General features: G+C 60.1%; 5 protein-coding genes across 5 annotated transcripts; 3 read left to right on the forward strand and 2 right to left on the reverse strand.

The window, feature by feature from the left end:
* Nucleotides 1-1,402: 1,402 nt before the first annotated feature.
* EHS24_008705 (uncharacterized protein) lies at nt 1,403-3,539 on the forward strand (the record flags this gene model as incomplete). Its single annotated transcript, XM_028624010.1, has 3 exons — nt 1,403-1,760; nt 1,811-2,292; nt 2,337-3,539. The coding sequence occupies 3 exons, from the start codon at nt 1,403-1,405 to the stop codon at nt 3,537-3,539; spliced, it is 2,043 nt and encodes a 680-aa protein (XP_028475984.1).
* Nucleotides 3,540-6,692: 3,153 nt separating this feature from the next.
* Nucleotides 6,693-9,303, forward strand: EHS24_008706 (uncharacterized protein; the record flags this gene model as incomplete). The annotated part of the gene is made up of 2 exons (XM_028624011.1): nt 6,693-6,987; nt 7,055-9,303. 2 exons carry the CDS (start codon nt 6,693-6,695, stop codon nt 9,301-9,303), a joined length of 2,544 nt encoding a protein of 847 aa, XP_028475985.1.
* Nucleotides 9,304-9,711: 408 nt separating this feature from the next.
* On the forward strand, nt 9,712-11,908 carry EHS24_008707 (uncharacterized protein; the record flags this gene model as incomplete). The annotated part of the gene is made up of 5 exons (XM_028624012.1): nt 9,712-10,116; nt 10,233-10,447; nt 10,489-10,691; nt 10,739-10,995; nt 11,042-11,908. The coding sequence occupies 5 exons, from the start codon at nt 9,712-9,714 to the stop codon at nt 11,906-11,908; spliced, it is 1,947 nt and encodes a 648-aa protein (XP_028475986.1).
* Nucleotides 11,909-12,242: 334 nt separating this feature from the next.
* On the reverse strand, nt 12,243-13,789 carry EHS24_008708 (uncharacterized protein; the record flags this gene model as incomplete). The annotated part of the gene is made up of 3 exons (XM_028624013.1): nt 12,243-12,800; nt 12,999-13,346; nt 13,394-13,789. The coding sequence occupies 3 exons, from the start codon at nt 13,787-13,789 to the stop codon at nt 12,243-12,245; spliced, it is 1,302 nt and encodes a 433-aa protein (XP_028475987.1).
* Nucleotides 13,790-14,031: 242 nt separating this feature from the next.
* Nucleotides 14,032-15,243, reverse strand: EHS24_008709 (uncharacterized protein; the record flags this gene model as incomplete). The annotated part of the gene is made up of 3 exons (XM_028624014.1): nt 14,032-14,285; nt 14,346-14,908; nt 14,963-15,243. The coding sequence occupies 3 exons, from the start codon at nt 15,241-15,243 to the stop codon at nt 14,032-14,034; spliced, it is 1,098 nt and encodes a 365-aa protein (XP_028475988.1).
* Nucleotides 15,244-16,447: the final 1,204 nt, after the last annotated feature.

The raw sequence follows: 16,447 nt of genomic DNA on the forward strand, positions 1-16,447 counted from the left end.
CCTCTCGCGGCCGAGATCCCACCATCACCATCATGCAATGATCTCTTCTTGCAGGCGGAGCGGAGTAGGGAGTCGGGAGCGAACGAGGCGCAGGCGGTGTTCTTTATCCTCACTCGTGTCTCATCACTTCTTTGACCTGTGCGCGTGTCTTGGAGGCGTGGAGAGCTGCAATAGCTCGTTTGCTGGGGCAAAAGCCCCTTTGCATCTTGGTGCCTCAGGTGTGGAATCGCAGGACCTAGCGGACACGACGAGAGGGAACACCTTCACGACCCTCCCCCCACACCACATGCTCGTGTATCGGCTCGCTAGCCCCGCCTACTGGCGGTGGCCGACTAGGTCGAGTACGCGATTCAAACTCTTGGGCTGAGGTGTACCGCCGCGTATGGCCGCCACATACCACCGCGCGGTGGTACTGCCCTCTGGAAGCGCTGACAGCACAGATTGTAGAAACCTCTTGTTTGTATCGGCCAAGGAATCACCCGCGGAACCCCCACGCCTCACTGACTGCACACACGTCTGCTTATACGATACTGACCCACCCCCAAATACCCAAAACCACCGTTCCCACTGACACGTTCGCTGTATAGCCAAGCTGAGACCTCGTAATAGTATAGTCTGACATGCCAACATGTCAATGGTCTCAGGGATGTATCGTTGCCCCAACTTTGAACACCACATAGCCAACCCAAGCCAGGTGGTCGTCAGTCTCTATATCCACTCACGGGGCAACACTGAAACCTCGCGCGACCTGACACGGCAGATGTAACCAGCGAGACACCGAAGTCTTGGCACCGGCGTTTTCCGGCCCGTCCGGTCCGGAGCGAGCCCACCACTCCGTCGCGTCGTGCAACACACACGCCCACCTCACTTAGCGTCCTTCTCGAGTGTAATTATGACGTTTGGAAAACCTTGCGTTCTGCGCAAGCGTCCTATGCGCAGGCCTTTAAAGGGTTGGCCTGTGTGAGTCGGTTTATTGATGTCCCGGGTGGGCCGCCGTCAGAAGACGCCGACGTTGTGGACGCGCCACCAGGTCCAAACACGCGTCCGTGACAGAGGTCCCCCAACGTCAATGAGGCCCCCCAGCGAGGCCCGCGGGGCCGGCAATGCCCACCCCACACGCATGTCAGCCGGGGCCCTGCTCCATGCATATTCCTCACGGATAGGAACAGCTCTCCCGGTTGAACGATGCCCCGAAGCACTGTACCTGGAAGGAGGGCGCGGAGAACATTCTGCCGTAAAGACAACAGGCCCGTCGAGAACAGAGTGTACTGGTCGCGTCAAGACGTCGCGCTCCCCTTGAAGCCCCGGATCCGATTCACCGAGGTTGGAACTTCATAAGCTGGTGCCCGTGTCTTGTGAACGTCGCGATCCCAGCTTCAACACCACCCTCCATCTTCTCGACATGTGGTCCCCAGCGTGGGCCATGGCCACCCTCGCCGTGCTCGGCAGCACGGCTACTGCCTTTCTCAACGCGACCGAGACGGACACGTTCATGTACCTCGAGAATGAGCGCATGTACTTCGCCATGAACAAATCCACTTCATACATCTCCACCATCACCATCGACGGTGTTTCGCTCCTTGGCAGTCCCATCGCCTCCTCGACCGCGGTCTTGTATGTCGACGGCATGGTCACCCCGAAGCAGACGCATTATTCGCCGGGGCCAAAGTCGTCGTTCAAGGTCGTCACCGGTACGGACAGCGCAGGCAAGAAGTATGGTGGTTTCATTGTCAGCGAGACCGCTCCGGAGAATGCCTACGGTGAGTGAGGAGATAAATGTTGTGGCAAAGTACAAAGTCTAACGTAGCAGGCGAGGTCTATTCGCAGTACTGGTTCTTGCGCGAGGGTGAGACCAGTCTCCACTCGTTCACCCGCCTCACGTACCACAACGAGACGCAGGACGTCCTCACGCCTCTCACTGAGCTGCGTACTCTGTTCCGCCCACAGAGCCCGCTGTGGACGCACATGAGCTCGTCGCCGAGCTTTTGGGTTCCCGAGCCTACCCCCAACCCTGCTGCCGGCTACGGTAGTAGCTCGAACCAGGTGCTCGTGCAAGATACGACCTGGTACCTCAACAAGAACCGTACCAACGACCCGTACGTCACACAGGTAGCGGACTACTGGACAAAGTACTCCATGTCGGAAGTTTACAGGGACCACACTGTACACGGTCTTGTGGCAGACGGTACGCAAACGCCCGACAACTCGACTCTCGGCGTGTGGATGGTTTACAACACCAAGGACACGTTCTACGGCGGCCCTACATACAGCGACTTGACAGTGGACGGATACGTACGTGTTCTCAGTATCGAATACGGTGTGCTGACGAAAAACAGGTGTACAACTACATCATGTCGAACCACCACGGCGATCAGGTGGTCAACATCACCAACGGTTTTGAGCGTACCTGGGGCCCCAGCCTCTTCCACTTCAACAAGGGTGACGCGCTCAGCCAGAAGCGCACCATCGACACGGCCATCAGCACCCTGCGCGCCGACGCCGAGACTCTGGCCAACACCCAGACACATGCCCAGTTCTACGACGACATTGCGTCATATGTTCCGGGCTATGCGACTACGAAGGAGCGCGGATCTTGGAAGGCCAAGGTCAATCTGCCCAAGGGAGCGAGCAATGCCATTGCCATCCTCACTGCTCCGGGCTATGACTACCAGGACAATGCGCAGAATGCTTCTGCATACCAGTACTGGGCCAACATTGCCTCCAACGGCCAAGTGACCATTCCTCGCGTCAAGGCCGGCGACTACCGCCTGACCATGTATGCCGACGGCATCTTTGGCGACTATGTCCAGGAGACTATCAGCGTCAAGCCTGGGTCGCAGACCAACAGCGGCAACATCAAGTGGGTGGCCGAGTCGGCTGGAACCGAGCTGTGGCGCATCGGTACGCCTGACAAGTCGGCTGGCGAGTACCGCCACGGAAACGCTCTGGACACCACGCACCCCCTCCACGCCCCCGAGTACCGTATCTACTGGGGCGCGTACGACTACATCAACGACTTCCCCAACGGTGTCAACTTCCACGTTGGCAAGAGCAAGGAGGCCACCGACTTCAACTGGGTCCACTGGGCGGCATACGGCAGCTCCATGACCCGACCGGGAATCTACGCCGACGCCACCATCAACAACTGGACCATCTCGTTTGACACCACTGCAAAGCAGCTCAAGAGCAAGACCGAGGCGACGTTCACCGTCCAGCTGGCGGGCGTCACCACTGCCGCTGGCAACACCGACACGTACTCGGACGCTGCGCCGTGGTACAACCTCCCGCTCGTGGTCAACGTCAACGGCGTCGATCTCGAGGCGTTTGTCATCCCCTTTTATCAGTCGGGCTCGTGCTCCACCCGCAGCGGCGTCACTTGCTACCAGGTCGCCAACAAGTTTACCTTCCCGGCCTCGTACCTGTCGACCTCCAAGACCAACGAGCTCATTCTCAGCCTGCCGTTCAACGCCACTGGGTCGGCCGTGGTGGCTACCAGCATTTCTGTCATGTACGACGCACTTCGCCTCGAGGTCAAGTAATGGGTTAGTATATAGTTGAGAATCATTTGGGTAGCAATCAGTAGGGATGTTTGGGAAGCAGCGATGCAGCGAGCATTTGGGCATGGGCGTGAGCTAGAGGGTCAGGGCCACCGCAGTTGCTACGGGAGTGAACCCAACACCATTCATTTACCGCTGACATGTGGTGCAGTGCACCCTAGCCACCCCCGGTGACGTCTGACCCCCATGGCACCACCCAACGGATGGCCAGCATGGCCAGCAATATCTTTCCCACCATTTGTTGACACTGGCCCAATGGACTCTCCAAGTTTATTTTGCGGAGCTGCGCATGTGGCTGGAGTGCGGGGAATTTGTCGTTGGGTTTCTTCATAGCTGCGTCGCTCGCAGTTCGATACTGGCAATCACCAACCCCCGACCTGTGGACACATGGTGCCCATGACCGAGGTAACGCTTGATCTCGCGCCTGAGGTCTGCACAAACACCGCTGCTGAGCATTTCGTCCAGCCGTCTCGGACGGTTACATTTTGGTGACTGAGCCGACACCCCGGCCTCCCAGGCAATGGACAGCAAATAACGTCCTCAGTTACGGAGAGAGACACTCCGGTGCCGTGAGTACCATGGGAGCTGGGTGCAGGCCACAACGGGATAGAGACGCACATTGTTGTCGACAATAAATAGCCCGCTCCCTCCGCTTCGGACAGGTGCCCTTTGACTGATCCAGGATCCGCCACCCCTCCGCGTGGCGCCATCCGTCGGCTTGTGCGTTATCGTGTGGCGACATGTCGCTCTTGTCCTTGATGTTGCGGTTGATATCGGACTCCCTTACTCAAACACGGCACAGTTTGGCTAAATGGTTGCTATAAGTGGACGTCCCTTTGTGTCGGCTGCACTCATAGCGCCAGTGGACGCAGCTGCACAGACAGCCGATATTGCAGGCGGGCACCAGGAACAATGGACGGCCGACGTCTTTGGTGGTGGTCAACGGCAGCATGGTACGCCAAGGGACATGTCGCCGCCAGGTGGCGGAGGCTGAAGCAGTGCTCGTCGCGGCAGCAGGACCATGTGCATGTCCGGCGTCGGGGTCTGTGCGATGCTGGCGTAACCAGAACCGGGATGCCCCTGCTTGCAAAGCCCGACGAAGTGGAATTGCGACGAAGGTCAGCAAGTTGCTATGAATTGTTGCTTTGGTTGTGTCGAGCCAAGAGCTCTCGGCCGTCTCGGCGCAGTGCCCGTTGCGTGGGGCTAGAGTTGTAGCGGGATCGTGTCACAGCCCGCCGTGGTCTGTCACAAGCCCGGCATTGCCCCGTAACCACACTCTGCTGTGGCGCGTGCCCATGCACCAAAATAAGAACACTACTGGGACTGCTCGGATTGCCACAAGCAGTGCAGATCAGCAATACTGACTAGAGGAACGTGCTACTGGGCCTTGCGGCCCGTGATCCCGTGACGTAGTCAGCATCCGGACGAGGACAATGGACAGCTTGCTCATCTCCTGCACTTCACTATGAGGGTGAGCAGTGCACGTCCAACCCCCCGACCATCAGACCACTAGTGCTGGCTTCGGTGGGCCAGAAGATGTCTGCCAGGTCTCAGACACGTACACAGGAGAGCCGAGCCGCCTTGGACAGGGACCAAGGGATGTGGGTGTGCGGGAGTCATGTCGGATGGGGAGGACATTGCACCATCTCCTGGCGTGTGACGGTGACCCACAGAGGGAGATATCGAGCGGGGTTCATTCGTTTATTGTTCAGGTCGGCGCACTTTGCGGGTGAGCGGTGGACCGCACGCACACACAGAGGCCACCGTTTGTTCTCCAGACTGGTGACAAGGAGAAAGCATGTGGCATCTGTGCTTGCAGAATTGCAGACGCGGTCGTGCGACGCGCCGTCCAGGCCGTCCAGGCCGTCCAGTTCGCGTCTGTGGAACTCGGTGCCGGTGCCTCCAGCGTCGCCGCTAATGCGGGATAGCTCATTTCCACGGCAGCAGGCTGAGGTCATCAAGCGCTGCCGGCATGCCTAATGGCCTAATGTGCGGTGAGAGGTCCTTTGTCCTTAGAAAAATCCCTTTGCTATGTCTTAGCAGGAGTCGCGTACAACGCGCGGGTCAGCCCGCCTTAAAATCAGGGCAGCGCCAAGGAAAAATGTTAAACTTCACCTTACATCCCAGGACACTCGTTCTGCTGCGCGTGCTGGTATACCGAGAGGACAAGACGCGCCAGCCTACGCATTTCTTCGCACTGACCGAGCGCCAAGCTGCGGGCAACCCTCGACGCGCCGCGGGCTCCTGAAGAGGGCACAGCCCCGGAAGCTGCCAACAAGGGCAGTAATGGACAACGAGCTGCGTGTTCCAAGGTCTACAGCCAGAAGCCATGACCAGAGGCCGACCGCTCAAGGGTGGTCACTGACAAGACGCCGCAGCTCGACCAAAGTACGAGCCCCTCAATCACTGGCCCCCGTCAACTTTGCGGCTACCCCGACATGTGCGACCCCGTTAGAGGAGCCGCAGCACGACCTCCCTTAGAGCCACACATCACACACTACGTTCTGACACACACCAACTTCCACCACATCGACGTTACCTTTACGTCCTCTGTTGTGAACGAACACGCTTGGCAGGCTGGTGGCCTTTCCGATCGACGACGACCCAATTCGACGACGACGTGTTGGCTCTCATCCTTTCTAGTAAGTGCGTCTTGGCAGCCCATCTGTCAGCTTGCAAGCGCCGAGTCTTGTCCTGCCCAGTCCCCCGCCGAGCATCGCCTTGGTCTTGGCTGCGGGCGGCCCTCGCATTGCTGTCACTCTTCATGGTTCAAACGCTCACACACAACACCTTTCCAGACAACTGTAGCATACTCCGTGATAACGTTTATTGCGCTCGCTGTCTCTCCAATTTAGAGAGACACCTTCGCCGCGGCCACACAACACACCCTCTTCGTCATTCATTGCAAGCGTACTCGGCTCGCTCGTCTGCACTCCGCTAGCCAGCCGCTCAGTTTCCAGAAATAGGATCTCGCGCCTGTCTGATCCATTGCTGTGTACCCCCTTGCAGCTGTAAGTGACCATGGGCTGAGAATAGAGACCATGTCCCAAACACTGCGCAGACCTCCATCAGTACTTGTTCTGACACGGACAGACACCTAGCCCTCTTTCTCCCTGCCACTCCCTCGTCTTCGGCATGCTTCTCTCCACTATCGTCTCCGCTCTGGCGCTGGCGGCCCCTGTACTTGCTGCCCAAGGCCACAGCAACGATGCGGGCAACTACCACCACCCTCAGAAGAGGCTGCTCGAGCGCTCGATCACCACCTCTGCCTCGGACGCCGACGGCAAGGCATTTGACTTTGTCATTGCCGGAGGTGGTCTCGCTGGTCTGGCCGTTGCCGCTCGTCTGTCCGAGTGGTCCAACGTGACTGTCCTCGTTATCGAGGCCGGTGACGATGGCTCGGACGTGGCGGACAATGTTAACATTCCTGGTACGTTTTCAAACGGCCTCGGAACAAGTGCCACACAGATCCACAGATGCTGACCTCGATTCTCCAGGTTACTCGTACCTCAACGGTTTGACTGGCACTTCGCACGACTGGCAGTACACGACCACCAACCAGACCAACTCTGGTAACGTCGTCAAGAGTTGGCCCCGCGGAAAGCTCCTTGGTGGCTCGGGTGCCATCAACGGCATGTTCTTCTGCCGTGCCTCCGAGACCGAGTACGATGCTTGGGCCACTCTCAACCCCAACGGCAACCAGACTTGGAACTGGGCCGAGATGTACAAGTACATGCGCAAGTCGGAGAACTACACCGCGCCTCCTGCCGAGACGATCTCGGACATGGGCTTGATCGTCAACTCGAGCGCTCACGGTTCGGGTGGTCCCATCCAGTCTGGCTACTCGGAGTGGATCTACCCCGCCAACGCCGAGTGGATCCCAACCTGGGTTACTCTCGGCATGACTGCCAAGGACCTCGCCGACGGTAACAACCACGGTGTCTCTCTTACCACCTCGACTCTCAACGCCCGCAACCAGTCGCGTTCCGACTCGAAGGCAGGCTACATCGACCCCCTGGCCCCTCGCTCCAACCTGGTCATTCTCACCGGCCAGCAGGTCACCAAGGTCATCTTCAACGGTACCACGGACGCGAGCGGCAACGCCATCGCTTCGGGGGTGCAGTTCTCAGCTTCGTCCGGGGCCGCAACCTACTCTGTGCAGGCCAACAAGGAGGTCATTCTCTGTGGCGGTACTATTGGTTCTCCCCAGATGCTCCAGCTCTCTGGTATTGGTCCCTCGTCGGTCCTCGAGGCCGTTGGCGTCACCGTCCTCAAGGACCTTCCTGTCGGCTACAACCTCCAGGACCACGTTTCTGCCACTCAGTACTGGAACACGGTTTCTACCCTTGACAACTGGGCCGCGTTCAAGGCCAACACCACCGACCAGGCTGTCGCCCTCACCGAGTGGAGGGACACTGCGACCGGCAAATGGACCTACATCAACGAGGCTGTTGGCTATGTCGACAACATCGACATTACGGGCAGTGCCACCGCGGCCGCCACATTTGCGAGCGCCATCGACATTGCCACCATTGTCAGCGACGTGAATGCGTCCCACTCCCTCCCTTCCACTGTCCAGACTGGTCTCACTGCGCAGTACACCATCATGAAGGAGTGGCTCACCACCACGGGTATTGGCCAGTTTGAGCTCATTCTCCAGCTCTGGGGCGCCAGCACCACCTCGCTCGGTATCCAGGTTGCCCTCCAGCACCCTTGGTCGCGCGGTACCCTCTTTATCAACTCGGACTCGGCATTCGACAAGCCTACGATCAACCCCGACTACTTTGGTGTCAGCATTGATGCCGAGATCGGCGTCAACGGCTGGAACTGGGCTCGCAAGATTGGTGCTGCTTCGCCCATGAACACTGTCATGACCAACGAGTCGAGCACGACCAGTTCCCTCACTGGCGACACCCTCTCCTCCTACTACACCGCAAACTGTGGCACCGAGTACCACCCATTGGGTACTTGCTCTATGCTTCCCGAGGACAGCGGTGGTGTTGTTGACACCAACCTCATCGTCTACGGCACCAACAACCTGCGTGTTATCGACGCTTCGATCATGCCCATGCATATCTCAGCCCATCTCATGGCCTCGACCTATGGTATCGCCGAGAAGGGTGCCGACATTATCAAGGAGGCCCACTGGTATGTCGCCCCCGCTGGATCGTCTAGCACCGCGGCGGCCGCAGCTTCCACTGCCTCCGTTGGCACTGCCACCGACTCGAGTGTCGCGGAGGCTGCCTCGGACGCTGCGTCGTCGTCGGCGCTGTCCATGGGCGCCAAGATTGGTATTGGTGCGGGTATCGGTGCTGGTGCTATTGCTCTCATCGGTGCTCTCATCTTCTTCTGCGTCAAGCGCAAGAATAAGAAGGGTACCGGTGCCGGCGAAAAGGAGTGGTACTCTGGTGACCAGGGAGCTTGGGACGCAAACCAGGCGTACACTGAGCAGAACAACTACCCCATGCAGCGCCCTCCTCGTCCGTTCTCTTCGGGGGGCGCGTCAGTGAGCACCATGGCCACCGCCGACCTTTCGGCCACTCCTCGCATGATGAGCCCCACCCCGCTGCCCCACGACGCCGACTACCAGATGGGCGACTACCAGCGCGGCGGCGCGACCAGCCCGTTCCGCGACACCTTTGACCACGACGCCCAGCACAGCGGCTACTCGACTCCGGGCTTTGCCACCCCCGGCACAGCGACTGGCTTTGGCGCCCAGCAGTACACGCCCGTCACCCTCCACTAGACAAACGATGAGCGAGGTCAGCAACAGTAGCCGCGACAGCACACACCATCAACATGGCCGAGACGCGCGCCCCCCGATTAGAAAAGAGTGCGGCGTCCTAGAAGCCGTGCAGAGTTGACAACCCACCCACCACCCTCCCCGACGTAAAGGACACTGGGCACTTAGAGCATATCCCCTCCTGTCATCCCCTGCATATTCCGTGTCTCTAATATTTGCATGCAATGGACATCCGAGCCAGCGAGGACGAAGAAAGAAGACGGCGACGGACGGTGGGACTGGCTTGACTGACTTGACTGACCGGGTCGGTTGACTGTACTTGACACAACTGATCGCCCGCACCAGAGACGTGTCTTCCCTCTCCACCTCTCCTCCCCCCTTCCTCAATTCCTCTTTCGCCCATCCTTCCTCATGTTCGACCCACTTCCTCACGACCCTCTTGCAAGCATCGACTCTATCGCAGAACGTCTAGTCGACATGTCCGGCGCAGGCGCAGACTTTGACGACCCCCTTGCGCAACACTGCACGCCAGCAGCTCAGACCCATTCGATGGACAGCCCCAAGCTGCTGGGCAGGAGAGACCCCTTCCTCGCACCACTTCCCCTCATACCATCCCTATCAGCATCACAGCCTCCCTCCCGCCCCCCTTCCCAGCCACCTCACACGGCCCAGCATCCACCAGCCTACCTCCTCGTCCTAGCTGGGTACGGCGTTCGCCACATTATCGCGCACGACGCGCCCGCCAGTGGACGCGAGTACATTGCGTCAATCCTCAGCTCGGGCGACAGTGTCGTTGGTGAGGAGGCGCTAGCGTGTGTGAGTAACGAGGGTGGAGGGTGTGGGTCTGCAGCGGCACACACACATACACACACACACACCCTCTTACCGTTCTCGACCTCGCCGCCTGGTTTTCGTGGGTCGCTGATGGTTAGGAACGGCCGGAGAGTGCGACCCGTGCCGTCGCCGCCAACCCAGCTCGGTACGGTGCGACAGAGTCTCTTCCCTCGGCCATGGCGCTCGCCCATGCGCACTGCCTTTTGTACGATCTGTTCGCCGCCGATGCTCGTCTCGCACCCGACTCGACGTATGCCGGTCTCGTCTCCCGCTTCGTGGCTGCTGTGACTCAATGGCCCGCTGTGGCTTCTCTGTAGGTTTCTACGGTTAACAGGAATGCCTGCTAACCACCAGCCTTGCCAACCCGGATCCCATGGTGCAGGACATGCTCGGTCTGTCACGTTTCGTTCCTCTTTCTGGCTTCTCCGTCGGCCTGCGCGCCACCGCTCTGGAGGTTACGACGTCCCCAAGCCCCACCGAAGCCCCCTGTCCGCTTAGCGGCTTGACTCTGATCCCTTCCCTGGTGGACAATAACATTGTCTGGTCGACAACTCAGCGTGAGTGGCAGCTGTGTTCTTGTAGAATAAATTCAGCTGACTTGCAGGCTCTCTCGTGGATGGATGGTTCCCCTGGCTCTTTGTCGAAGCCGGTGGGCTCAACACCGACAATGCTGCAACCCATGTTCGTCTCCTCAGCTCAATGCGGTTTGGCATTGGCATGTACAACCGCCTTCACGCTCAGGCAGACTTCGCCGCCATGTCACAGTTCCCTCGCGACAACAGCACGAGGGTTGTTTTTGGTCTCCGAACCTGCGGCGTCATGTGGACGTTGTACGCTATGTGGGATGAGGATGGTTTGTTTGTGAGTTATTGAAAGAGCAGGGACATGACTCTTTGCTGACCTCCAGCCTGTCAATGCCATCTGGAGTGGCTGCGTCGAGAACCCAAAGGCCATGTCCCAAATCGCTGCCATCCTCCGCCACATTGGCACGCAAGCCAAGACCCGCCTGGGAGCCGTCCGCACCTGGATCTCCACCGTCTGCAACGGGCACGCCGCCGTGACTGAGCAATCGTTGCTTGCCCTCTCACAGGCGACCGTGTCTGTCACCAAGTCGGCAAGCTCCAAGTCGTCGAGCCAGCCGTCGCCAGACAGCTCGGCCCAGTCTGCTGCCGAGTCACCCCCTATTGACTGGAAACCCCGCGCCTCCGCGACACCTTTTACACCTTTCAAGCCGTCCCAGCCTGGTGGTTCGGCTCGCGCGCAGTATTCAACGCCAGGTCCCACCGACCGCGGCCCGTCGTCTACTTCCAAGTCTGCCTCTCCCTCAAAGACGACTCGCCAAGTCAAGCCTGCGCCGTCCGCCTCGACCAGGCCCAAGCCTCCCCCTCCCCCTCCAGGCTTCGGACATCAGCCAGGCAGGCCATGGGCAGCCCCCGAGCCCACGATGCCGTGGCGCGCGGACCCATGGGGACCTCCCCCACCTCCTCCCGGTTTCGGTCCTCCCAACCCGCCCATGCCCTTCCAGCCGTTCTTTAGCTATGCCGACCACTACAACTTTTCTTGGCCTGCACTCAGCCCCTCTGCCACTGCCACAGGCAGCACCAATACGGGTAATGGAAGTGCGGCCACCAACACCCGCCGTTCGCCAGTCCCACCGCCCCAGCCTGGAGGCGACTGGTCCACCGCCCCGGCGTTCTGGCAGGCGCCGCCCACCGGTGTGTCGATAACCTATGAGCGCGGCAGGTCGCGCACGCGTTCCAAACGCTTGGCATAGCTGGAATCAGGCAAGGTGAGTGGCTTCTTTCCGCACTCTCGTTCACGAACTAAGCCATTTGCAGTGCCTCCCTCAATGGCGGAGTCGCAAGCGAGAGTCTCAGTTTCCTTGTGCACCCTTTTTTCGATGGCTTCCATGCGTTTTCGGTTCTTGCCTGTTTATGAGTTGTTCATACACTGCCGCAGAGTGCCCGGAGTGTGGTCTATGCAGAGATACCTGTGCCTGTTACTTGGGTGTTGCAATGCGGTGGCCAAGTGGTTAAATGGTGCAATGAGTGGTCCATCTCGATGATTGATGTCTATAAGCTCCTCCCCTCCCCTTGTCTCGTTCCCGCCTACAACTTGCCCGTCTGGTAAGTCCACCAAATCTTGGGTGCGAGCTTCCAATCGGCCTTTTGCAGCTCTTGGCTGAACACATCAAAGTCGGCGGCCTCCAGGCGCTGGAGGTACCGCTCCGCCGGCACAGCCGCGAGGAAGAGGGGCATGGTTTGCGCGGGCACGACTTTACCATTGTCGCTCTTGAGGTCTGTCCGCGCCGTGATGAGCTCGTCCATGCCGCGCGTGGCAATCTGGAACACGGCGTCCTTGAGCCCGCTCGCCTCGGCGCCGGCGCGGAACACCTGCTCCTCCACGACTCCGTGCGACGCCAGCACGTCCGAGGGGATCGCGAGCTGGCGCTTGGCGGCGAGCTGCGGCATGCCGCGAAGCAATGTCGTGACGGCCAGGAGGTTGGCGACGTGCGAGAGCGTGTGCGCAATGTGCGATGTGCCCGCGTCGCTGGGCGCGAGGAGGATCGGCAGGGGCCCTTGCAGGAGGGCACCGGCGAGCGGCGAGTAGGTCGTAATGTACTCTTCGAGTGAAGGGGAGGCGGGTGGGAGCGACAGCGTCTTGGCCTGGGAGGAGAGAGTGTTAGCTGGGTCTCACTTGCGGCTGGTCACGTAAGGAAGATCCAGCCGGCAGTGAGGCCATGGCCTGTGCCGTTCTCGTGCAGTGCAAGCTAGCGCTTCATGGTCGCCCGTCCAGTCACGGTTAACATGACCGGAGTGACCTTGACATTGTCCACCTCCCAACGAGAAGGGCTCTGCACTCACCCTAACCTCAATCATCTGCGAGAGATAATACTTCATCACGGGACGCGCCTTGCGCATCTCCGCCAGAGCGATGGCGACCGGGTGCTGCGGGACGGGCTTGTTGTCCGAGTAGATTGCCGAGAGCGCGTCTCGCCAGAACTGGAGGCGCATGGCTGCGATGGCTGGCTGGGAGACGGTCGTGGTCACCTGGTGGAGCTCGAGCTGGAGGTTGTCAGTCAGTGGTGAGTAGAGCTTGAGGGAAGCGCGGGTATGCCCTCCAGGTGCACGAGGAAGGAGGGTGTCGCGAAGCAGCAGCTTGTTCATGTGCTGGAGACGCAAGCTGGACCGCCTGTTTCGCTCTTCCAACGCCTTCAAGGCCAAATGCAGGGCATGTACACTTCATTGAAGGCACTTACGTTGAACGCGCGGATCGCAAACCACCAGTCTCGCTCGCGCTTGGGCCAGAAGTACGATGTAAGCCAGGCATCCGGGTCGAGCCTCTGCACCAGCGAAGCGCAGTACGCCGCGCTCTCGTGCGGGCCACCGGCGGTGGTGGGGACATTGAGCGCCGCGCCAGGAGTACGGTGGGGGAGGGCACTTGGGGTCTGTGCAGCGGCAGAGGAGTGGACGTGAGCGTGGGTGGGGGTGTGGGAGTGAGAGTGGGAGTGGTGGGTGTGGGCGGGGGCGGCAGACGACGCCGAGCTGGACGACGGTGTCGGCGGGTGGTGGTGGTGGGGGTTGGAGCAGCCTGCGTGGCCCCTCGTGAGGCGAAGGGCCGGGGCGAGTGCTCGGCGGAGTGCTGGTGGCCGCATGGTGAGGTGATGGAGAGAGACAGAGAGCGATGGAGATGACGAAAACAAGACAAGAATGTGCCAGATTCCCAACTTTTGACGCCAGCCAACGAGCCGCCGCGGGTTTGTGCAATCGGGAAGTCATGATGAGATGGTGGATACATGCATACAGGTGGTCTTCTTTCTTTATCTTATTGTATACTCTTCTGCTCATGATTGTCTGCGGTCCACGCAACGTGTCCAAAGCAACACTCCTCAATCCGCTAGGCCTCGCCCTCGGCCTCGTCAAAGCTTAGCAGGCCCTTGACAGCCTTCTTCTTCTTCTTCTTCTTCGATCCCTCGTCGGCGCTTGCACTGGCAACAGCGTCACCGACAAGCTTGCGCTTGGCGCCCGCGGGGGTGGGGCGCTGGGGCTTCTTGTTGCCCGCGGTCGCAGCGTCTGTTGTGGACGTTGGTGTGGGTTTTGACGCGTCGGTCTCGGGCCTGTCGGCTGGTGGTGGAGAGGGGAGACCGGCGGCTGGTACTTTTGTCAGCCTCGTGTGTGACCTGACCCGTCTTGCGGGGCATCAAAACTCACCCTTTCGTCGCTCGCGCGCGAGCTCGTCGGCACTCAGGTGACGCCCCTCCTTGAGGACAACGACTTGGGGCCCGTCATCGCCGCCGTACATCTCGTCCCACTCGTCGCGGATGCGTCCGTCCTTTTCGTCGTTGGCGCCCTCGTCATCGCTGCCGCCGGCCCACTTGCCATCCTTGGGGCGCGAGGGGAGGTCACGCCCGCGGCGGCTACTGCTTCCCTGGCCCTCGTCGTCTTCATCGTCCGAGTCGTCGCGGCGGCCACCTCCAAAGCCAAACTGCTGAAGAAACGCGGGCTTTTGGGCCACGTACTGGAGGCCGTTGGAGACCTGGTTACGTGTAGGTTCGCGGGGCATGGCGGCGTCTGCTTCTTCTTCGTCTTCTTGTTTTACTTGTTCGTCGTCGTTATCTGAGAGACCGAGGGCGCCTAGTCGTGGGGTGTTCGCTGTTTCTGATGGGGTGGAGACGGTGGTTGGAGGAGTGAGGGTTGACGAGTCTGAAAACGCGGGGGATGAGCCGGATGGTGAGGACGAGGATTCAGCCGGGGACAGGGGCGAGTTGTGGTGGCTGCAACACTCTGGGCTAGGGGCTTGCGAGTATGCCCGGGCTACGCGCACGCACTCAAAGTCCCACGGCAAGGTTGCAGGACAAAAGTCGAGTCTGGGGATGAAGATGGTGGACACTGGTGCAGAGAGCACTTTGACCATTGCAATGGCGCGCTGCACATTGTCCGACTGGGTCTTTTCCGCCGTGCCGGGGGGGCTTGCGGCGGCCACAGCAGCTTGCTCCGCAGCCTCCGTCTCGCGGTACCACGTCATCCACCCAGAAAGCTCTTGCGGCAGGCTTTCGGCGCACTCGAGGGCGAGGCCGAGCAGCGGCGCATGCACGTTTCCAATCGACATGGGACCGTTTGACGAGAGGGGGTGGCAAGCCGGAGGAGTGGTGGCGGGTGAGGGAGGGTGGAGGGAGTGGGTGGTGTGGTTTTGGTGACGGACACCGGGGGGAGGTGGGGGTTGGCGAGTGGGTGAGGGGGGGGTTCCTTCCTTTTCTGCAACACACATTCACTCCAAACCGCTTATCAGGCGGCACGGCACGCGCGCGCGCGTGCTACACACAGTCGACCACACACACATCATGTCTTGCCTCGCTTCGACCGCCGGCCCCCGCGTCAGCCCCTCACCTTACAGTGCACAACCCCCTCTCCCTCCGTCGTTGCCCCGGGCAGGCCCCGTCACATACCGCGCCGTGTGGTGGGACGGTGGGTTATTCCACCCCTTGTGCAGATGCCCGCCCACCCCCGAGGTGCCCCGTTCAACCCCGTCGGCCTTCCAGTCTTCCAAGCTTTCAACGCCTATCCGGATATGGATTGACTTGGGTCCCACATGACCGCGTCTCCTCCCTCTCCTCTCGAGCTGACACACGAGTGCCAATAAACCCCGGGGCAGTCAGGAGCAAACGAGAAAAAGGAGAGCAAGACGGCCTCCGTCTACCCGGGCGCCTTTGACACAAGTATTGGTCACAGGGACATCCAACACGGCCATGCTGCGCTTCCCCAAGGAAAAGGCTGTGGCCGGCCCTCGCGCGCGCGCGGGGCTCGGATGAGCTGCGACAGCGTGTTACTGACTGCTCTCTCGACGCCGCGGCGCCAAGGCAGTACCTTCCAAGCACCGGTACCGAACATCGGTTGGAACGGCCTTGCAACCCGAAAAGCGACGCTCACCTCCACCACACACCGTCGCTGATCGCCGGCAACCCGTTGCGTACGGCCGAGTGTATTCCGTTCATATTTAATCCACGACCTCGGGCAAGGGCATGCTCATTTCAAGGCTTGAAGACGTCACCCAGATCGATCCAGATCCCTCCAAAGCCACGTATCTGCGCATTCTGCGCGCGATGCAACGCTGCCAGAGAACGCTTACCTAGCCGAAGCGGCATCAGGAGATCGCAGACCTCGCTTCCAGATCTCACTGTGTTGTCTGCTGTTGATGGAGGTCGATTGCAACGTACGCACTACTACTGTTGTTGACAAAGACGATGCCGCCAGTTGCCGCCTCACCACCCACAAATCCCACCGGCGCCGTCGCGTCCACCCACTTCTGGACCTTT

The sequence above is a fragment of the Apiotrichum porosum genome, assembly GCF_003942205.1.
Source record: "Apiotrichum porosum strain DSM 27194 chromosome Unknown scaffold_7, whole genome shotgun sequence".
Lineage (NCBI taxonomy): Eukaryota > Fungi > Basidiomycota > Tremellomycetes > Trichosporonales > Trichosporonaceae > Apiotrichum > Apiotrichum porosum.